Below are 21916 nucleotides of genomic sequence, written 5' to 3'. Positions count from 1 at the left end.
ATACGGCTTGTTAGTCTTTATGGTGCCATAAGACTTTTTGCTGTTTCATTACTTCTGCTAGAGTCATAGAGTTATTTGAATGGTAGTTAATCCTTTTCTTTGTGTTATAGAAAATTCAGGTACTTGTCAGGTGCAGACAAGTCCTCCACTTGTGAAAAAACCTATTGAAATTGAATTCAAAGAAGATAGTTTGAAATATATGGAAAGATTATTGATTAAGAAGCACAGAAGGTATTCATTGGATTTCTGAAATACATGAGGGAAATGTATTTTCTAATTTAATTGCCTATTTAAGATAGTATTTTCATAGTAGCTATGCAATAATGTATGAAAGTACTCTTTTCCAGTATTACTGGTGTAAAACGCTTATTACAAATGACATGATAGATGTCATGAAATCTCATGGCATTATGTTACCAGCATAATGTGATGAAGAACTTTAATATAACTAGCAAGCAATTGCAGTGGATTTCAATTTGTGTGTTAAGTAGAAGAAAATTATTTGAATGCATTTTTGTTGTTATTGGGAAGACCTATAGGTTTCTTTCATTCTAATATAGTTCAGTACATTCTGATTGAAACCCAGTAAGAACAGAAACACTCTTTTGGAAATAACTGAATACTGAATAGCTGGAATACTGCCGGTAAAGACAAAATTGCTAATGAAGTATAATAAGACTATAGTTCTTAGCACTTCCTTTTTGCTTTCCTAGAACTCCAGTTGATAAATTACCAGATAGCATTATAGCAGATGAACTGAAACTTGAAAAAACATTGCCAAATGAAACTCCTGATAGTTGGGTGGGAGAAGATGAAGAAGACGAAGATGAAATAGCAAGTGTACATTTTGCAGGTTGGGAAACCTTCTTGGTACATTATAGAGCATGCAATATTCTTCAGCAGGCAAGCATTTAAAGAATTCAATTTGTTAATTGGTCTTTGGAAGGGCAGTTTGTAAAACAAGAGTAAGCAGTGCAACACAAAGATTTGCGATGGTATGGAAAACTAGAATGTGGGGCTCAGCAATCATACAGCTGTTTTATCCTTTGCCTAGACAAGAAAAGACAACCAAACATTTTGCTGAGCCTACCCTGACTAACCAAAAATGACTGTATCAGCTAGTCATGAGAGATGCAGTATATAGAAAATTGTCACTGGGGATCTATAAACATCAGCCTGATGTTCTGTTTACATACCAGTTCCTAGCAGAAATAGAGGAGAGGAAGTGGAGTCTTATCTCACTTAGAATTCTGAACAAAAGAGAAAACATCGGCAGAAGGAAAGGCCTTCTGGATCTTCTAATATCCCAAATCCCTGCAAATTGAAAGAAGAGTCTGCTTCTCCAGCTCCCTGCTGGTTTGGATCATGACTTAGTTGCACACATGTTTGTTTAAGGAAAGATACAGCAGGAGAGGGCCTGTTTCTCTCATCAGAAGTAAAAGTCTGAAGATGCCATCTCACCTCACAAAGACACTGGTGTCTAGAGAACCAGCCAATAATATTGTGGACCTCTAATTTTGATAACACTGAGGCATTGTTTGGGGAAGAGGTGGTAGTAGATGGGGGCAGGGGCAACCTTTGGCTCTGTATATTTTTGGTTGGATTTTAAATACCATCAATCTTAATCAACACACTCGATGATTATGGGTCATGGGACTTGCAGTCAACAACATATTGAGGACTTTTCCAGAATGAGATAAAAAAGTGCTCAAATTGCTTTTTTCTGCTTTTGAGAAGATACTTAGTGGAAAAAATAGATCCCTGTTTGCCAAATCTGTCTAGCTGTTAAGTCATGGGAGACCACTGAATTAAATAAGCTTGGTGCTCTCTTATAGGAATCTAAAGGATATTCACAAATTTTCTTGTCCTCACCAAACAAAAGTGTCTTAACATGAAGGGACACTCTTTGGGAAAAGCATGTCACCACCATGACATTGTTTGCATTTTATAACTTTTTTTGTAAAAGATTTGGCATGGTTATATGCAAAACCATGGTATATTATAATTGAAAAATCTTGCTAAGTGAGGAGAAATGTTTTGATATTTTTACACTGCCATGTGCAAAATAAGCCAATATTTATATTCATATTGTCCGTAGATACAGCTACATATTCTGGGGGGAAAGAAACAGGTTTCATATAAAACTGGAGTATTCTATCCAGGTTCATTCTAAAAATATTGCTTCCATCTCCACTTTTTAATTGCTGACCTGATTTCTATTCCCACACCCCTTCCTGTCAAGTTATACTGCTATAGTTATCACCTTATCCATATGGTTCTTTGCATTCCAACATTTTTCTGTTCATGAAACCATTACCAGGCAAATGATGATTTCACATAGAGATGTTCCCATTGAATGCCAAGTATATCATCCTAACTATTCCAGCTGTTCAATCCTGTAATATGAGGCCAAGGAAATCTTGCTTTGCGTGCATCTTTGGCAAGGTGAAATTATTGTCAAAATCACTATACAGCTGCACATGAGCAGTTATTTAGTACACATGCAAAAGATGAACACTTTCAGGACTTTTTTTATTATAGCTGAAGAAATGAAGAAATATTGGACAGATGTTTTTATAAAAGAAGAGCCTCAGATTGACCTTGTGAATTCTGAGCCGTCTTTGAAAATCAAAATTCTTGAAGATGTAAGTATATACTACCTGTTCAATTCCATACAGGTTTTATTTGTTTGAATGTGTTGTGCTTAATAACCATCAGACTATATCTTTAATGGAAATGTTTGCAATGTTATTGTCCACCTATACAATCCCACTATGTATCACAATGGCAGTTAATTGACTCTATCACCAAGTCACATCTGACCTATATTACAGTATATGATTGCAGTAACACCCAGAGGGACATAATGAGTGGTGAGAGGAAAAGCCTCCATAATTTCAGAAGGACTGAACTGTTTTGAAAGAACAGTAGTTAAATGATGAATGCATTTTTTTCAGCATTTATAACTTGTATTTTTTTAAAATAGTCAAGGTGGTTAGACATGATTTATGTTTTTTATTCAAACATTTCGGAGCTGTTTTTGTATGAAATTTCTATATTATTACATATAATGCATTACAATGTGGCAGATTTCCATGGATATTCCTGTATACCAAAAGGTTAGCTAATACTATTTTGAATCCAGACTCACCCAGGTTTCTTGGTATTTTGGAATGTGCTAAATAATGTTAAGGAAGATGATATATTTCACTTTCAAAGGCAAACGACCACTATATTCAAGATTATAATACAATAATATAAACCATAAGCATTTTTTTCATATATATGCTATAGTCATAGAACATTCAATGTAAAAACAAAGCTTGTCGAAGATTCAAGGTACACTTAACAAAATACAAGTCTCTAAACCAAAATCTTCCTTATATAGGAAAGACAGAAAATTCCTAAAGCAGACTCCAAAGGAATATGATCAGTGTATTATAAACAAACATACACATAGAAGGCATCTCTCTAATAACCAAGGTTTGTGAGTCCAATATCATACAAAGTTCATGTTCCACACGGAGGACTGTGTAAACCACAGATTGTAAATGAAATTCAATGAATCAAAGTTTGTAAGTCCTTTTTAAACCCAAAGTTTATAAACAGCGATCAGTTTCGACTGTGTAGAGTCTTCCTCAGGTAGTAGCAGCAATGATGATGATACAGGCAGTGAAGTGATGGTCCAGTGGGGCTGAAGTGATTTCTGCCTCATTAAAATGGCTGAAAAATTGTGCTCTGTAGTTTGGGGATGGAGTGCATTGTCACATCTGGCCCTGGATTAACAGGCTTATGCATACATTTATATAAAGATTAGACATGTGCATAATTTTTGAAGGTTTTGTAAGTTAGAAGCAAATTCAGAAGTTTTGTACATCCGAAGTGATATCTGATACATTTGTATTACCTGCACTAAAAACTTTAGAATCAAAACTTACCCAATACATTTCTGTTTGTATTTTGTAAATCTCGAAAGTCTCCTTCCCAAAGTCAGCTTGATCTTCTTTTTCATGGCAAGCAAGAAAAACAAAGTGAAAAAAGCTCCCATTCCTTTGTAAATTACTGGCCTCTTGCCATTAGGAGCAGGAAAGGAAGTAGCAGGGCCTTAAACTGCATTTCCCAGAATGCATCAGTATCAGAAAACCCCAAACAGGATGGGGGGGGGGAGAGATTTGTCCCCCCGTAGCAGCTGCCAGCCTGAGTTCCAATAAATTGTTGAATCTGCAAAGAGTAGGACTGATATTTCTAGTAAATCTCTGTGCTGGTTGGGAAGAAATCCTAAATGGATGTCCCTTGGGGGTCCTTTTCAACTCAATAGGGGAAGCATATTCATGTTTTGAGGCTGGTTGGCCATCTGTCAGGAGAGTTTGTATGGTGCCCTTCTGCCTGGAAGAAGGGGGTTGGACTAGATGACCCTTGGTGGTCCCCTCCAACTCAATGGGCAAGCATATTAATTAGCTTAGAGGCTGGATGGCCATCTGTCAGGGGTGCTTTGATGGTGTATTTACTATGATTTTTGTTCCTGGATTATAAATGTCAGTTCCTAATTGGTTCTATCCTAGAAGCTTGGGGAAAGTTTATTAAACTGCAAAAACTTTGTCTTTGTGGGAGGGACATTGTACTATAGGACATTTTGCTTTGCTGAGTTTCCACCAATTTAACATACTTTGTGCCACAAAAACAAAGTTTCTGAAGTATAATATAAGGACTAGACCATTAAACAGGAAATAATACTTTCAAACTAGCAACATATTTTCTTTATTATTTAAAATGTTGTTTATAAACACTTTGAAAATTCCACAAAATCTGTGGATTAGTGAAACATTCTGAAATTTGGTGGACTAACAGTGGTAAATGTGTTCTATCATTGTATCAAGTTTCACCCAATAGCTTTAGAAATGAAAGCGAAAGGAGCCCTTGAAGTTTCCCCAATTATAGTAATGTAATTATGCTCAATTTACGATAATGAAATAGTAACAAAATTTCATTAGTCTAGTTATAATAACAAAATTTTCACTTATACTGTAGAAACACTTTAGAAACAAAGTGTTAGCACCCCCATTTTGTAATGACTTTTGAAACATTTTTTAAATCTGTCATACATCCCTCAAAGAGACATTTTTTTCTTCTTAAGGCTTACCAAGTGGAGACAGAAGAGTCTACTAATTTTGTAGTAATGGAAGCTGGATCTGATGAGTTGATTGATAGCAGGTAATTGTTCCAACCTCCTCCTCCTCCTCCTCCTCCTCCTCCTCCTCCTCCTCCTCCTCCTTCTTAACGTGCAGCTTTTTATCTAAATGTAGGTACACAAATATAGGTTGATATGCATCCTGAGTTCTTTCTTTGCCCTAGTCTTTTGGCGTTTTTATTCAAATCAAATCCAGATAAGGGACATATTTGGAAGTTCCATATATATATGATTAGATATATATATATATATATCAATACCATACCCAAATTTCAAGTATTGGAGTGATAGCCAAAGACTAGTATTGAAGAGGCAAAAAGGTCATGATTTTCTGGGCAGCTTACTTAGAATGTTTAGCCTAGTTTTATTTTTCTTTTCTAAACAATGTAGCTTACATGTTTTACATCATAAACTGATTTCTTTTTAAAGAGAATAACAATATTTCTGTATTCTCTTTTTAAAAGAAAACATTTATTATCAATATTCATGGAGTACAAATACAAAATTAGTTATATACTAATCAAAATCATTTATATTATTACAAAATGGGTATGTAATTGTTCATATAGAATCAATATTAACAGTATTATAAGCCTTCTGAAATGTAGTTGGTTAGAAAGGTAAATAGATAGATATACCTACATTCTGTTGGCCTTCCTCACTTGTGGGTTTGACTTCTGTAGATTTTATTAAAATATTCTCTTTAGGAATTTCTGAAGTCCTCCAGTGTCAGTCTATGATTATCTTCCAGCAGGAGTTGATCAAAGAGTTGTGCTAGATAACCTAGAATTCCTAGAGAAGTGTTTTCTCAGATTAAAAAAGAAACATATGTGTTTTTTTTTAAACTCTCACAGGGGTCCTGTGCCCCTAACTCCAATGAGTATGAAGGGCTAACTGTAGATATAGATACAGTGTATTCTATCTATGAATGCAAAAGGAAGATGCTTAAATGTGGCAATCTGATCATTTTTCTCTTCCAATTTTTGTCTCATATCTCAAGTGGTGCCATGTCAAAAAGCCATAAAACTGAACCAGACATTTTTCTGGCACAAGCTAGCAATATTACCACAAGGTCACCTATTTCTTCTTCAGTAAGAAGTGAAAAGTGTTTAACTTTTCTTCATAATAAATGTGAAGAAACTTTAACAGGTAAGCTTATAACATTGGTTTTCATTGTTAAAGGAGGACTTGTGTCAACATTGCCTTTCCAAGTGCATTTAATCTGAATTTGTTCACAACTTGCAAGCTCAATTAATGTTTTAGCTCCTGGATTCCAGTACTGAGAAGCATTTTTCACTTATATCTGAGGACATGTCTTCACAAAAGCTGCTAATGTGTCCAGTTGAGAAATGGGATATAGAAGTAGAAGTATATTACTGGTTCCTAGAAGAGACAGGAACATATCTAGATGTGTTTCTGTTGGATATATGGCTAGAAATACAAATGGACTAAACAGCTCATTTAAGAAAAAGAGGATTATGGTGAATTAACAAGAAATAAATAGATAAATGAACCAACACATAGGCTTTAAGAGTTTAAGATAGTTTTATGTGACCTCAACCTATTTTTTTCTTACTAACCCTTTAAGAAATTTGTAATTTATAAGATAGAGCCTGAGGGAAGATAGAAACCTTGTCCTCAGTTGTCCGTGTAATTCAACAGTTTCAGCTTATGATGTAGGCTGTATCTGCCTAATAGCTGCTGTGAATGCCGACCCTGGTTTTATATGTAAGCCAACATTACTGGTGTGTAATTTGCCTATTTTACAGTAATTATTTCAGAGACTACATGCAAGGATTTAATTGATACTGTCCCACCCCTCCACCCCACTTTGCCCACTTCTTTAGCAAGAACACCTTTTTCTCGGTTTGAAAGAACTGAAGATGCTTGCGGCTGTTCCGGTGCAGAAGAAATGCTTCCCAGCACCCCTTTAAAAAGAGCTATAACGAAAGAAAAGTGTGCCAAGAAAAAAAAGAGAAGCTCTTGCATGTCATCTGAGCAAACATTTAGTCCTCTCAAATTGGCTCCTGCTGAATCTTTTGCTGCAGTGGAATTGCCCAAGGACTGCAAGACACCCATGGAGTTGAATGAAGCTTCACCACTTGCTATGAAGTCCTCAGTGGTAAAAAGAATAAAAAAGAATTATACTGTTACTTTTCTGGGATGCATTAAATCATTATTGTGGCACTTTTTCTTGCAGTAGTAGAGTACATCTTGGGCTTGGAGTGGCACGCTGCGTTTTCAGCCTGATCTTAAGAATTAGGCCATATTTGTTCCAAAGGAACCCGCAAATCCTTTCATCTCTGCAGTCTTCACAGGGCGTGTGGAAGAGGGGTGTCAAATAGGACAGGGCATGACGCAAGGGGAGAAAATATTCTCAAGTCTCTGAAAAGGCTTTGAACTGTAAGCATGGAGGCAAAGGGGATGGAAGCAGTGACTCTATTTCGTATTGTTTGTCAGCATGCCCTGTCTTTTCAAGGATCTTAAAGGAGGTAGAACAGAGATACTGTCCCATTTTTATACACGCTGGCTTTTGAAAAGGTGCTAGAAGTGATCACAAATAGAAAACCCATTGCACAGGTTTATCCAGCGTTCACATATTTTTCTCAGAATGCATCTATGAACAAAATTCAGCTGAATATCACTGGGAAAATGGGAGATGTGGTCTGTCCCCTAAAACATTTGAGAGGGAAATCTTCTTTCAGGATTCTAAAATAGCAGCTGTCAAGAGAAAGAAAGAATGGTGACATGCTCCCCTCCAATTTACAAATAGATGTTCAAAAGCTTTTTAGGAGAGTGTGCTTTTAGAAAGAATATAGAATATATTATTCAAATTGTCCTAGTGTATGGTGGAGATACATTTTCAGTCTAAAGGTTACCTTCCCTATTGGATTTTTTTTTTGTAAGAAAGGGTTGTATGCTAGTTGTTCAGGGAAGTACCAAGATATTGACTGATCAGAAGCAACACCCATTCTCCCTTTAGTCCCTTTCCACATTTTCCCCTTCCATCTTGAAGCATGTGCCCATCTTTATTCAATACTAGACTGATTCTGTGTTACTTATAAGTGCTTTCCATTGGTAGCAATAGGAATATTTTGTTATTACAATTAATCCCCACCAAACTCAGTAAACTGAAGGAGGCATGCTTGGCTCTCCTCCTTCCCCACTTTATTCCCAAAACAGCACTTTGAGTTAGGTCATGCTGAAAAAGTCTACCTAGGTATGTTCTGTCTGGGTGGAACCACAAATCTATAGGTGAGATCATTAGGAAAAAAATCAGATAAATAATTTGCTCTACTGTTCTCAGGGATCCCCTAGCCATCCAGGTGTCACTGGAGTGCCGCATTGACCAGTGGTGAAAGAACATGGTCAACATCTGGATGGCTCAGATTTCTTAGTTCTGTATTGCTTTTCTTCTTCAGAATTAGTCCTGACACAAAAATTGTCCTAAACTTTATAATAATGCCTCTTTAACCTTTGCACAAATGTAAAAATTAAAAACAGAAGCCACACTACTTGTTGTCTACTTTAACCTTTCTGCTTTATGAGACTTTTTTCCTTCCCTTAAATAGATAAGATGAGGTCTTATCCAACTGTTGAGGAGTTTGGAATATTATTAGGGACATATTGAAGAAAAGCAGGACAACACTGTTTGATGCCCAAAAGCAATTCCAAATGTTTTAGTACAATCTCTGAAGATATAGGTGGCATTGAATGTATTACAGTATCCCCCCCCCCCCCAAATGTAAGGAAGCTTAGCATAGCTGTGGTTTTCCAAGTTTGTGACCTTTTAAATTATATATACTGTATATTTCATTTTTATACACAATTTTCAATCTGTGCAACTAAGCAGATTTCTGTATCTTGACATCTGCTGCTGAAACCTATGTGACATGTGAAGAAGACCAAGACTATACATATGATATAATTTAGCCTTTTAATATCCTTATGAAAACTAAACAATATACTTAATGTTGAAGCTATAGATCAATAGCGGCATGTTATACTATGCTTAGGAGCTGACTGTCATCCAGGATGTAAAACTGGTGTTAAACTATGCAAATCATAGAAGCTTTGATTTTAAGTTTGCTTATCTGACAGAAGCCCTTGAAAAGAGCAGCCATATTTAAAGATCTGAAGAGATATAATGCAGGAGATCAAACAAGTTACAAGAAAATAAATTCTGCCTGAATATTAAGAAGAACCTCTTGACTCTTAAGAGAGTGTGACGGTGAAATAGATTGCCTTGGAGAGCAATGGACTGCCCTTTTGTGATGTTTAAAAAAAGATTGGATTGCCTTCTTTCAGGAATGTTATAGTTGTGTATTCCTGCATGACAGGGATTGGACTAGATGGTCCTTTTTGTCATTTCCAATTCTATAATTCTATTATTCTAATTTAGATTAAGAATGCATTGAATTTCCTCTGTACTAAACAAATCATATGAAGCGATGCTTGAAGTCTTGAAATATAAGCAAGTAGTTATTATTTCCATGTCCACCCTATGGATGGCTTGACTCAGAATATGACAATTGGATGTTTCAGTAGAATACAATATTACTCAAAGTTAAGGCAACAAAACCTGGTTAACCCTAACCATGATTAGGTTTTCTTTCTGCACCAAGTGGCAGAATATTTCACATTTTGAAAGATAGAATATGCTAGCATAGAGGTGGTCAAGAAAACCAACTTTTCACCCTATGTGGGCTGTACACCCCAGCATGTCAAAAGACCCATTTTCCTTTGTTTCTACTCCAAAATGGTGTAATACAACTTGCTGTTGTCATTTGGAGAGGAAATTGAGGGGGAGTGATTCTGAAGGGTTAGCAAAGGTTTATTCACATGTCTCTGTGCATTAGAAAGGATAAATAGAAAACAAAAAGATTACCCCATGAGCAAAAGTCACATTTAAAGTGCTCTAAAATTTTAAGTGAATTTGAAGGTCCTTGTGGAACTATCTCGGAGGTCACATAATGTCAGCATGGGCTGCACTTTTTTCTGGCCTAGCAGAATGTATAGCAGGTGGCTTTACAACTGTTTTATATGTTATCTTTTCAATCTTTGCTCTCTTAGTTCTTAAAGGTAGCCCAGAGGGAAAAGCCTATTCATCATCCATATCAAGGACTTGAAGGATTTTTTACTGTGGGTACAAGCTGCCAGCAGGTTATGATGGACTCATTTCCTTCTCCATATATAGGGAGGCATTCTACAAGCAGCAACATTTCATTCTCAGGTATAGTAATAATCTAGAATGAATTTTTTCCAGTTGCACATACCTTACATCTGGAGCACATTTACTTTAGGGCATGGTAGCCTTAGCTACATATTTAAGTACAGAGGAGCATCTCTATCTGCATGTGTTTTGTCTGGGACATTTTGTATCAGTGAATTTGGCATTAATTGGTGTAACTGACTTGCTGAGAAAAGACAAGAAAAACTTACAGCAGTAAAAGCAAGGAGACAAAATATGTCATTCCTTTATGTTCAAGTTGAAAGTAGTGCCATGTTATACTTAATTGTTTTCAGTCACCTGCAGATTTCTTGATTTTTCTTTGAAGCTAAGCTTTGATGAGACCTGGTTTCTTTTTTAAGAACAAGGTGCATCAAGCTTTCTGGGAAATTATTAATGAACCATTAGCAGGGATACATTAATTGCTTGGGTAAACAGCCCAATTGTTAAATGAAAATTAATGAGCTAGGTACTTAGCCATCTTAAAACAGATCTGTATTTTGTTTTTGTGTACCTTTGAAGTTAAAGTTTGTGTAATACAGACTAACCATGGAATGGACTTCAGGCTTCAACTAGGCATGAAGAAATACATTGCATCTGCATTCTTTGACAATGTGAAAGTTTGCAATTGATACTTTTACCATTTGCCTTCAGAAGGGCAACATTTTATTTTTTATTATACAGCTGAACAAAAAAAAAATCTTGGTAGCTTGGTTTTTAGGCCTGTTCCTGGTGTTATTTGGGATGCTGATTCAGAAAGATGCATCAGATAGATTGCAACACTCTATTTCTTAGATATGGTGATCATGATTTTCTATGGGCAAGCAAATGGTGACAGGTAGATGGCATATGGTCTGTGTTAGCCACTGTTATTTACTACAGAAAGCAACAGGAGCTCTAAAAATAAACTGTTCAGACTCTTCGTGACATCACGGACCAGTCCACGCCAGAGCTCCCTGTTGGCCGTCATCACCCCCAGCTCCTATTAAACAAGTACTAACTAATTAGAACTTGTTTAATATTTAAACTAAGTGCCTCCAAATAATCAAAAAAAATGTAGTTGCATACAACAAAAGATTAATATATTGAATGAAAGTGTGCATCCTGTATTTCTTTATTGGCCCTGGGCAACTGATTTCATCAGTAGATGACACATGTAAATGTGGAAACTGAAAAATTTCTTCATTTGGAGTCTAGTTGTTGGCACCTTCTTAATCCCTTCATATCATGTTGTCTTTAAGGTAACAGAGTGAGTGGATTGGACAAGAGAAGGAAAACCCTAGTGATACTCAGAAATACTTTTGCTGGAATTGGCAACGATGTCAAATATTCTGGGTTGATTTGTTTAAAGACAACTATATGCTGTGCAAATGTAGAAAATGTTTAATTAAGCTGAATATTCAAGGTCTTCTTAATTGCATGTCTTTTCAACTTTAGGGATGGAAAAGTGGATGAAACACTTAAGCTTAAGTGAATGTGCTGATGAGTGTGTTGTGCAAGATGTCTTGAAAATTGAGCAGACCAGACCATTAAGTAGATGCGGAAGACAAAGCCCAAGCCCTGGAGCTTCTCTTTCAGTCTTATCCATGGGTTAGAGTACTGCTTGTTTATTGTTTGAAAGCAAAATGCAGAACTATCCAGGGACAAATCTATCATTTGACGCAAAGGTGTACATGCCACAACAGTCCTTTCTTAATATACTATCTTGCAATCTGGAAACTGAAAGTAATGTGGCAGATTTTTTTTCTGAATGATCCATTCTGAAATGTCATGTTCATTGGCCTAGCTTATTCTTGGAAAGTTCAGTACTGAACTATAGCTCTACTCTGTTTTATGAGGAACAGTGTCATCAATTTACAGTGTTCTGCACATTTTTCGCACTGTCACAAACCTGGTTACAGCAATGATTTTTGCTACATTGTCCTACTTTCCTGTCCTACTATTCTAGAATTGAAGTCTCTGGCAGCATTTTTATACGGCGACCCTGTGTTCTCCCTCTATACCTGGTATAGTATATTTTAGGGCACAGTTTTCTCACTCAGTAAGTCTTCCATTTACTTAATTCACAAGTATATCTTTCCTCAGATTCCTGATCATCTTTGAGAAAGAAAACAGGGACAAGCTTGTAAGAAAGAAGTAGTTATCAACAAATGTGTTACATTAAAAATGTATATATATTTACAGTGAACACATACTCTGAACATGTATTTTTGTGTAGCCCAATTAATAATAGAGACTAAAATGGAATAATCTGGAAAAGGAAATGTGTAGGTTGCCAGAATCCTGAACAGGAACCCACCACACTTGAACATCCTGCTGTGGCTATCATTTATCTCTTTCAAAACCATTGTGATTGAAATATTGTATATAGTTCAATAGAAACTGAAAGCTGTTCAAGAAATTGTACAACACTAATGACAAATTTGTCATCTATTCTCACCACAACCAAATTTGTTGCATGTGCACGTACGTACACATTCCCAGATACCCTTTTGCCGCATTCATGCTTTATACTAATGTGTTGAAGGATCCCCTGAAATATTGTTTTGACTTGTCCAGATTACTTTTGAGGTTGCTAGCTTTGAGAGTACAGTAGTTACTGCACTGTTTTTGAGCATGAGACCTTTTATCAGAAATTAAAAATGAACTAGAGCAGAGTTATGTATAAAAGGAAATATTAAAAAGTTATTAACAGCAGATTCTCTTTCATGTTTACTTCAGGAAGTGCTTCTCCAAGACCCTTTTCTGCAAACATTCCCATTAAGTACACTTTTTGTGCTTCTTCAGTCCTCGAGGCATGGCCCAAAAGCCCAGATAGCTTGCCTTTATCTCGAGCTGCTTCTGAAATTTCAGAAATTGAAGGCATTGATATCAGTGAGCATGATGATCCTTCTTGGGAGTACAGTATCGATCAAAAAGCCTTAGCAGATTTAGAAGACGAATTGCAAAGTAACTCAGGTAATTATGTTTAAATGTACATCTTGAAATGTTACTTTGGTAATAGTGTTCGTGGGGGGAATACCAATTCAACAGGTTGTATTGCTCTGAGCAAATAAAGCTCCTAAGCATTAGGAAAGTCTAAGGACTTTATTACATGAAGCTGCTATCCCACAACATTTGCACATTCAGGAATACTGACAAGTTATTGGGATGATCACTTCCACCATCACACTTCTTTATCGTTGCACAGTTGTAACAATTCATTGCTTTGTAGACCCACAGCTATATCTCCTGTTAGAAATTAAACTCTGCCTTCCTGCAGTTCTGCTGCTCCTTTAAGGTTTTGTTTTCAACTATCTTACAAGTGATTTCACAATAATATTTTTCCTAAAACCCTTTAAATCAATTACTTCAAGGGGGAGAGTGGGGCTGCAGGACAGTCCTGCTCCCTGACATCACTTCTGTGCTGGCATGCCTGCACAGAAGAAGCTGGGCTCATTCTGCAAGACATTGCCACAACCATGTTGCAATCGCACACCATTGATGGATTTTCCCGAAAGGATAGATTTCTTGCAGGGAGGGCAGATTGGCAACCAGTTTTACATGGCATTGTGCAATAAGAACCAAATGTGATGGCCCTCCTTCAATGCCAGTTTGCCTCCTTTATGCAATAAAGTCTTAAATAAAGCCAAAGCATAGACAGTTCTACTTCAGGTTTTTGAAGGATCATAAATATAAATCCTTCAATATATGTAACATTTCCAAGCTGCACAGCAGCTGTGTCGTTCTCTGTTAATCTATGCAGCAGATAGGGAGAATTGCAGGATCAGTCAGGGTGGCACAGTCATTTGATAAGGATATTGTGTACAGCCTTGTGCAGTGTGATGCTTCCTGGTTTTTATGCAGTTCTACTGTCACTTCCAATTTAGCACTAAAGTGCTGAACTGGCAGCGTGGGCTGCTCCCGTGAGAATATAATAATAGAGGCATTTATATACTACAGACTGATACTGCATTGGAGAGCTTCTACCAATATTTCAAGCTGGAATATTTTTCTCATTTCTGAAATACATAGTTGTCGCACTTTGATAGATTCCTCATGTTCTGCGAGAATTTCATTGCCTGTTTCTGAATCTTACAAAATTTCAGATCCTTGGGAAAAACTGAATGGCTTAACTTCTGATGACTTCAACAGACATTCAAAGATGACATATCAAAACCTTCTTGATTTCCATAATAACCATGAAATAAATAACTACAGCAAAGGTGATGCTATAAGGTAAAGTAACCTTCCTATTGAATTCAAACAAAGATGCAAGAAATTGATAAAAATAAAGGATAGCATTTTACCTTCCATGTAACATGAAAAGTATTTTGTATGTGCCTGGTGTTTTAGTGCTGAATTTTCTCTACAATGACTACTCTCCGTGGTTGGCAGATAAATGGCGGTGTTCTGTAGGTTAATTTATTTTTCCTAATTATTGGCTAATATAGTTTGTTTCCCAATTATTAGCTCATCCGAGAAATGCTTAATTATGCAAGGTTTGGCAGCATTAACCTTTTTCAGTTTTTGTTAAAAATAGAGTCTGTCTTCTAATAACAAATCAGCCAGTTTTTTTCAAAGCCTACAAAGATCACCACAAGCACTTTTTTCTGCGTCCAGTCCTTTGTCTGCTTGAGTTACTTCTTACCAACCTCTCACATGCCCATGACAACATTCCACAACTATTAGGAAATTACTAAATTATTGTTATACAGCACATAATAATTCTTTGTTGGATGCCTCTGAATTAAAAGGTCTCTAACAAAATCTCATGTGTTTATGATTAGGGAATTTCTGTGGTTGTTCCTCTGTCTGGTTTGTAATGTGAATTCAACAGCTGCTGAAAACCACTTGTGATTTAATCTTGTTCCTGTTGTAAAGCTGTTGTAGGACATAAAGGTGTCATTCAGAATTTCATTGGTTTTAAAATTGGAAATATAAGATATTGGAGCATGGGAGAAATTTAGATTGAGATGTTAAGGATTTTAATCTTTTCTTCCCATCTCAACCCTGAAAATAAATCCTTACTTCTTAAGCTGTTATTGGTCATGGGAGATTGCCTCATACGCAAAGGCATATGCTGGGCAAATACTGCAGATTCACGATAGGTGTCAGAGCTGTAGAAATGTTAAGCCCTCTTCCTCTCATATTGTGCTCCTAATCTTGAAGGACTGCCTAGTGAGCACAAGAGATTCTGACTGTACACAGAGGAGGGAGAAGTGACATTGGTCACAAAAAGCTAATGGGACACCAGCAGTGGTCACAAAAGACAAAAAGATTGGTGGGAAGCCACACCTTCTGCCAATTTCTCACCAGCCTTTTATCAGCCACTGCCACCTCACATTACATTATTTTATAATGCAGACCTTCAAGATTGAGGTGCATTATATTCAATGGTTCTTTTAGTCTGTTTATCCCTGACACTGCATTGCCATCTATAGTACTGGTGCCTTCTAGGCTTGTAAAGTCATGGCACCCTTTAGGATCCAGCCACTGTCAATTTATTTTGTTCATGCAAGAATGAACAATTTCAGATTCCTACCATTGGCTGAAATCATGAAGGGTTTTTTGGTATATGTTTGCTTTTTTAGACTTCTCCAAAATGTTTTGATCCTTGTTTTGTGGAAGACAGTAGACCAAATCTGGCATTGTTTTGATAAACAATGCCCCCCCCCCCAAAAAAATGCTTTCCTCCTGCCATGGCTATTTAGTAGCTAGGGGACACTAAGGGGTAGCCACACAGTGTCTGGCATTTCTGTAGCCAGACATAAAAAAAAAAAGCATCATCATTTTAGATCTCCAGGAGGTCTGATGAGTCACCATCTAAATTTAATTTGCATCTTTTGGGATCATTTTGGTGGATAGCCATTGATTGCATGATCTGTACCAGTACAAGCCCTTCAGAAAGAGCAATGATTACATATCTCTTCTGGAGCATTATTTAATATGTATTTGCATTTTTATCTTTCTTACATGTGTGTTTTCTGAGATACTGAGCATTTGTAATAATGTTTCATTTCTAGAATGTATGATGAAAGCCATACAGATGATGAGGAAGACCAAAGGGACAAGCAGGAGGTGATAGAATTACATTGAGAAGAGAAAATGATTACAGAAAGAGGAATCGTAATCTGGTACAATTTTGCATTTGAGTCAACAGGCCAAGGTGTTGGATTAACTAAATTTGAGAGAAAATTAATCTCAAGTAATTGGATAAAGTGCATGTTGATCCTGGAACAAAATAGCAGCAGCATCAACTACAACAAAAAGAGTGGATTTTTCTATTTCATTATTCTGATGACCTCTTCTTGTAAACAATCAGTTAACCTTGTATATGCTGGGTAAGGAAAGGAAGAATGTTCATCCAGAGAAGATTAGCTGTTGTGAAGCTTTCCTGTTCCTTGAGATAGCTGTCTGGATTTTGACCTGTTATTTCAGCTGTAACTTGTCAAGTTATTAGTGTAATGCAGTAGATAAATGTGCCGATAAGTAACAAGTGAACATCTACAGTTGCAGTGCTTTCCAACCTCCAAGGACCTCATCAAACTAGAGAATAATTCCACTTTAAATCCGGTTGCTGCCTCCTGCAGAATTCTGGGGTTTGTAGTTTAGGGAGGAGCCTTTGATTTGGAAACAAGCAAAGTATTCCTTTTGAGGACTCAATTCAGTTTTAAACCAGATCCTTGAAACTTTCTTTAGAACTTGTGGATGGGATAAAGGAGAAGCAGTATCTTTATTAAACAAGTAGTGGTTAAGGACATAATACAGGACTAGTCAACCACTTCAGGCATACATATTGTTCATGATAATGGACAGTTGTTTCATGAAAGACACAATATTTTTTTCTTTCCTTAATTTTTGAAATGTAGCACTCATACATTATAGATCTTACAGTGAGGCCAGCCAGATCTCTTTAGATATCTAGTGATACATCACTGTCACATGTCTTATTTTAAATTACCCTTTATTTATTTTACAGAAAGAAACTGAGGTGAAATAGAAACATACGAAAATATAATAATACATAAAATATCAGCAATAAAAAGAACTGAACAGAAACTGAACAAAAAGAGAACATAAAAAGGATAGCTAAATCATCAAATTTAACCAAAACTCAGCTACCAAAAAACATCATTTTGAAATAGTTGTATTTTCACCAAACGAAAATGTCAGGTTAAAGACACTAAGTATATTTTTGGAGCAGGATTTCACTAGCTATTTATCTTATTAATTGTATTTTTACAACTGCGTAACATCCTTTCTGAAAATATATGCTTTAAAGTAAGATTGTACTGTAAAAGCATATCAATATAGCATTACATATAAAATAGTATAAAGTATTGTTTAAAACAGGATAGTTTTATTTTCTCTGAATGTTACTGTATTACTATGGGTCCCCCTCTAGTAGTAATGTCAGAGACCATGGGCAATTGTTGCAAAGAGAATGTGATTAGATTAAACCTGTAGATTTGAGGAAATGCACATACCTAACTCACAGACATTTTCCCTCCTGCTATATTGAGCCACTTGACATTTGCTGTAGAAAGTTACCTGTAACATTTCCAGCATTTTTTCTGCAAGATTGCATTGCATTGAAAATTCCTCATTAGTACTGTCATATAGCTCCACAAGTAGGCAGTTTCTGCCCAACATACCCCTTAAAAACCTCTCAGATTCAAAAGTCATTGTTATAAGGGCTGGGGAAACCATTAAACCATTGACTTGGTATATGTATTCCGGTGCGTTCATATGGCCTTTTAAAACACATTTTTGGAAAGTTCCTGGTGAAATGCACTTTTTTCATTGCAATCCATTTTCTGCCTCCCATTAATCATATTTAAATTGCAGTTATATCCAACTGTGTAACTAACAGATACCTTCTTGTTAGTCCATTAGCCAGCTCTACTTCTGCGTCCTGATTATGCTCTATAGAAAAGAGGTCATGGTTGGCTATATGTGGTTGGATGCTTTATAATAGGGATGTACATTTCTGGAGTGGTAAGAGCCACTTTTGTCATCCAGAGACCTCTCAAGGCTACGACTGCCCATTTTTTTTTTTAAAAAAAGCCCTGACCTCCCCATGCTGTTTTTTTTTCTTCTCCAGCATGTAAGTGACCTGTAGCAAGCCACCATCAGCCTGTGAAAGGCCTGAGAAAAGAGTGTTTTTTTTTAAAAAATACCTTTTTTAAATTGATTTTTTTTCCAAATTAAGGGTGTGGAGAAAGGATTACTGGGAATTCCTGGTGGGCTATGTTGTGACAAACTTTAAAAATAGATAAGTGAAGCATTGTGTGTGTGTGAAGAGAGAGCCTTCAGAATTGTAAGCACAGGTAGTGAGGGGAGAGAGAACGTCTTCATCTGCTGCTGTGTATTTTCCAGAATAGAGCATTCACTATAAATTGCTAGGGCTTGGAAAAATAGAATGTTTGATCTGGAGAAGCACTTCTTCTTGACCTCAATTGTAGCCAACAGTTGGGCAAGTTAGGATGCATTGTAGGAGAACTCATCCTCACCATTGGTAACTGATGAAACAATTCATTAATGGAAATCACTACCAGCATCAGAGAGTAAAGGTCCCTTGTTTATCAAGTAACAACAGGTCAAAGAAATCCCAGTGCAAGTCTATTATTGTTGATGTGATAGCCACACCTATTTTAAGTGTTAGCTGTTCATATTAGAGGTCATTGACAATCACCTGATACCACTATCTTCCAGTGATTGTTGGAGGGAAAGATCAGATTTCTACTTTACAGCAGCTGTCAGCAAGACACATTGGTGAACTATGAAATGGATGAATGTTCATAGTTCTACATGTGGAAATGCTTGCCTGTCACTTTTCCAGTACGGAGCAAGAGTAGACAACTGTGGTTCTTCAGATTTGCCAAGACAAACTCTTGTAATTCTTAAACCTTAGCTGTGCTAGCTAGATCTTATGTAACTGCTAGGGCATCTGGGAGGTCACAGCTGTCTGCTTCAAAAACCCCTCTTTCTAACTTTCAACAAGATCTCATTGCCAGAGTTATCCCCATTGCCCCTTTCACAGTGCAGTACCAGGCTCTCTTCATACGGAGTGTATTTTACAAAGGGACTCTAGTGTGCTCAACATTTGCCTCAAGCACCATAGTAAAAATCTTCTGTGATCAGTGGCACTTGATTCACATTTTGCTGTTTTATTGACAAATATGGATTCATTGGCTAAAGTTAATGACACAAAAGTTCATTTATCTATGCAGTTTTATGTAAGAATGGTAGAATGATCAATCACTTGAATGTCCTGTGAATATTAATTATCATTTTTTTTGGTTTCCTGTACTTCTGAGATTGTTACCAACATTAGCTCTCTCTTCTTGTCAGTGTTTGTTTTCCTGTCAGTAGTGTTGGGCTTCATTTACATGTATCATTAAAGAAATTAATCACTGCTGTCATGCAAGAGTTGACATATAGTTCCTGCTGATGCTTGCTGCCTTTGAATCTCTTGCAGTAAAAAGGCAAGACTGGAATATTTTCTGCTTGTTAGTGAGAACAAAGGACATTTCTAAACAATGTATGAAATGGGTTTGAGTAGTAGTGGTTCCCTTTTCTTAAGTCATTAACCTTTCTCAGATTACTTCCCCTGGCTCAATTGTATGCTTTCACTTTAATTATTCATGATTATACAACATTCTTTCAAAATTATGAATGCTTTGTGAATAAAGTTGATAATCCATGAATAAAAAAGTAACCAAAATACTATCTGTAAGATCCTGTTCATACTGGACCGTGCCCTTCATTACTGCTGCTTCTTCTCGTGTCCCTGGGCAGCATCAGGAATAAGGGACCAGGTGATGTGTTTGCACACACAGGTGTACAATGTAGGATGCAGGAGGGAATATCACTACAGGCAGTCCCTGAGTTACAAATGACTCAAAGTTAAGAACAGGGGTTAGGCAAAAGCAAGTGTGACAAATCTACCCCTCAGAAGGGAAAGTCATTCCTTCTGAGAGTTATGATGTGGGAAAGGTGTCTCGACTGAAGCTTTATCACCAATCCTTATTTACACAACAAACCAATTTTTCAAAATCCAATTATCACAGGGACAGAAAGGGAGGTGAAATCTTCTAAGAGCGGCACAGACAGCAAAACAAACACTGCAGGGCTGTTAACCCTTCCCTGCATTTAGTTTATCCAAAGCTAAATACAGTGGAATTTGAACTTATGACCATTTCAATTTGCAAGCTTTTCGAGTAACAAGCCACCGCTTGTCTGATTTTTTATTCAACATGCAAACCAGATCCAAGTTATAAGCCCCTTCCAAGATAGTGGCCATACCAGGAGATACAGGTAGAAAGAGAGAGACCAGAGTATTGTCCTCTCCACCCACCCACCAAAGGACTGCTGTCACTTAGGCCTGGAGCAGACAATGCAAGGGCATTGGGGGAGCTTGAGGGGAGCCTCCATGGTGGTCAGAATAGCTGAAGACGGCCCCGAAGGTAGGCCATGCTCAGAGGGAGGGCTGAAGAAAGGAAGGGAGGGATCTTGGTGCAGGCGACTGGTTTGGTGGGCATTACCTTGAGTTTTGGAGTTGTAGTTCACCTACATCCAGGTAGAACACTGGACTCAAATAATGATGAATCCGGACTAAACTTGGCACAAATCAATATGCCCAAATGTGAACACTGGGAGTGTTTGGGGAAAACAGACCTTGACATTTGGGAGTTGTAGTTGCTGGGATTTATAGTTCACCTACAATCAAAGAGTGTTCTGGACCCCACCAATGATAGAATTGGGCCAAACTTCCTACACAGAACTCCCATGACCAGCAAAAAATACTGTTTTCTGATGGTCTTTTGTGACCCATCTGACACCCCCAGGAGTCCTGACACCCTGGTTGAGAAACACTAATATACAGGGTTGCTGTGAATTTTCTGGGCTGTATGACCATGTTCCAGAAGCATTCCGACCATGAAAGCTTTCGACAACACAAAGTATATGCAAAATATACAAACTTTATAACTTCTTCATCCTCATTACCTGCAGCAGTATCTCCAAACCCCCATCTCTCATTAATCTCAGTATAATTACAACCTATATACTACGCCCATTGCATTATCCACCACACTATAAATACAGTGGCTTAATTCCTTTACATGTGGTTAGGCCAGAGGTATTAACTCTGATATGATTTAGAAAATGTCAAGTAATTTCCAAATCTTAACAGGAAGGAAGGGCTGGCTGAAGCCCCTGAACCTTGTGGGACCTTGGCAAATGGGTTTAATTTGTTTGGTGAGTGAAAGTTCTAGTTGCGTTGATGTGTTTCAAATTAGTGTTCTTTTGTTGTGCATTCTGGAGATTCAGTGGTGAATAACCTCTCCAACACACACAGGGGAACAATAAACAATGATAATTCACAGGGAAAGATTAAACAAAGCACAAGATATTTTTAAAGACTGCCTTCCCAAACCAAGTTGGGAAGCATTGAACTTACTTGAAACTGAATAAATAAAGTTTATATCATTGTTGACTTGCTATTCAAAATT

General features: G+C 37.0%; 1 protein-coding gene across 1 annotated transcript in view; it reads left to right on the top strand.

The window, feature by feature from the left end:
* Positions 1-21139, top strand: part of ZBBX (zinc finger B-box domain containing) — a 48774-nt gene extending 27635 nt beyond the window's left edge. The window contains exons 10-20 of the mRNA XM_060767577.2: positions 111-231; positions 714-853; positions 2542-2645; positions 5135-5211; positions 6189-6337; positions 7036-7310; positions 10262-10421; positions 11856-12008; positions 13140-13376; positions 14507-14636; positions 16424-21139. Coding sequence (XP_060623560.2) covers positions 111-231; positions 714-853; positions 2542-2645; positions 5135-5211; positions 6189-6337; positions 7036-7310; positions 10262-10421; positions 11856-12008; positions 13140-13376; positions 14507-14636; positions 16424-16496 — 1619 coding nt within the window. The 3' untranslated portion in view covers positions 16497-21139. The remainder of the gene's footprint in view (positions 1-110; positions 232-713; positions 854-2541; positions 2646-5134; positions 5212-6188; positions 6338-7035; positions 7311-10261; positions 10422-11855; positions 12009-13139; positions 13377-14506; positions 14637-16423) is intronic.
* Positions 21140-21916: the final 777 nt, after the last annotated feature.

The sequence above is a fragment of the Anolis sagrei genome, chromosome 3, assembly GCF_037176765.1.
Source record: "Anolis sagrei isolate rAnoSag1 chromosome 3, rAnoSag1.mat, whole genome shotgun sequence".
Taxonomy (NCBI): domain Eukaryota; kingdom Metazoa; phylum Chordata; class Lepidosauria; order Squamata; family Dactyloidae; genus Anolis; species Anolis sagrei.
Note: the sequence above shows the minus strand (reverse complement) of the source record. Positions and strands in the feature narration are given on the sequence as shown.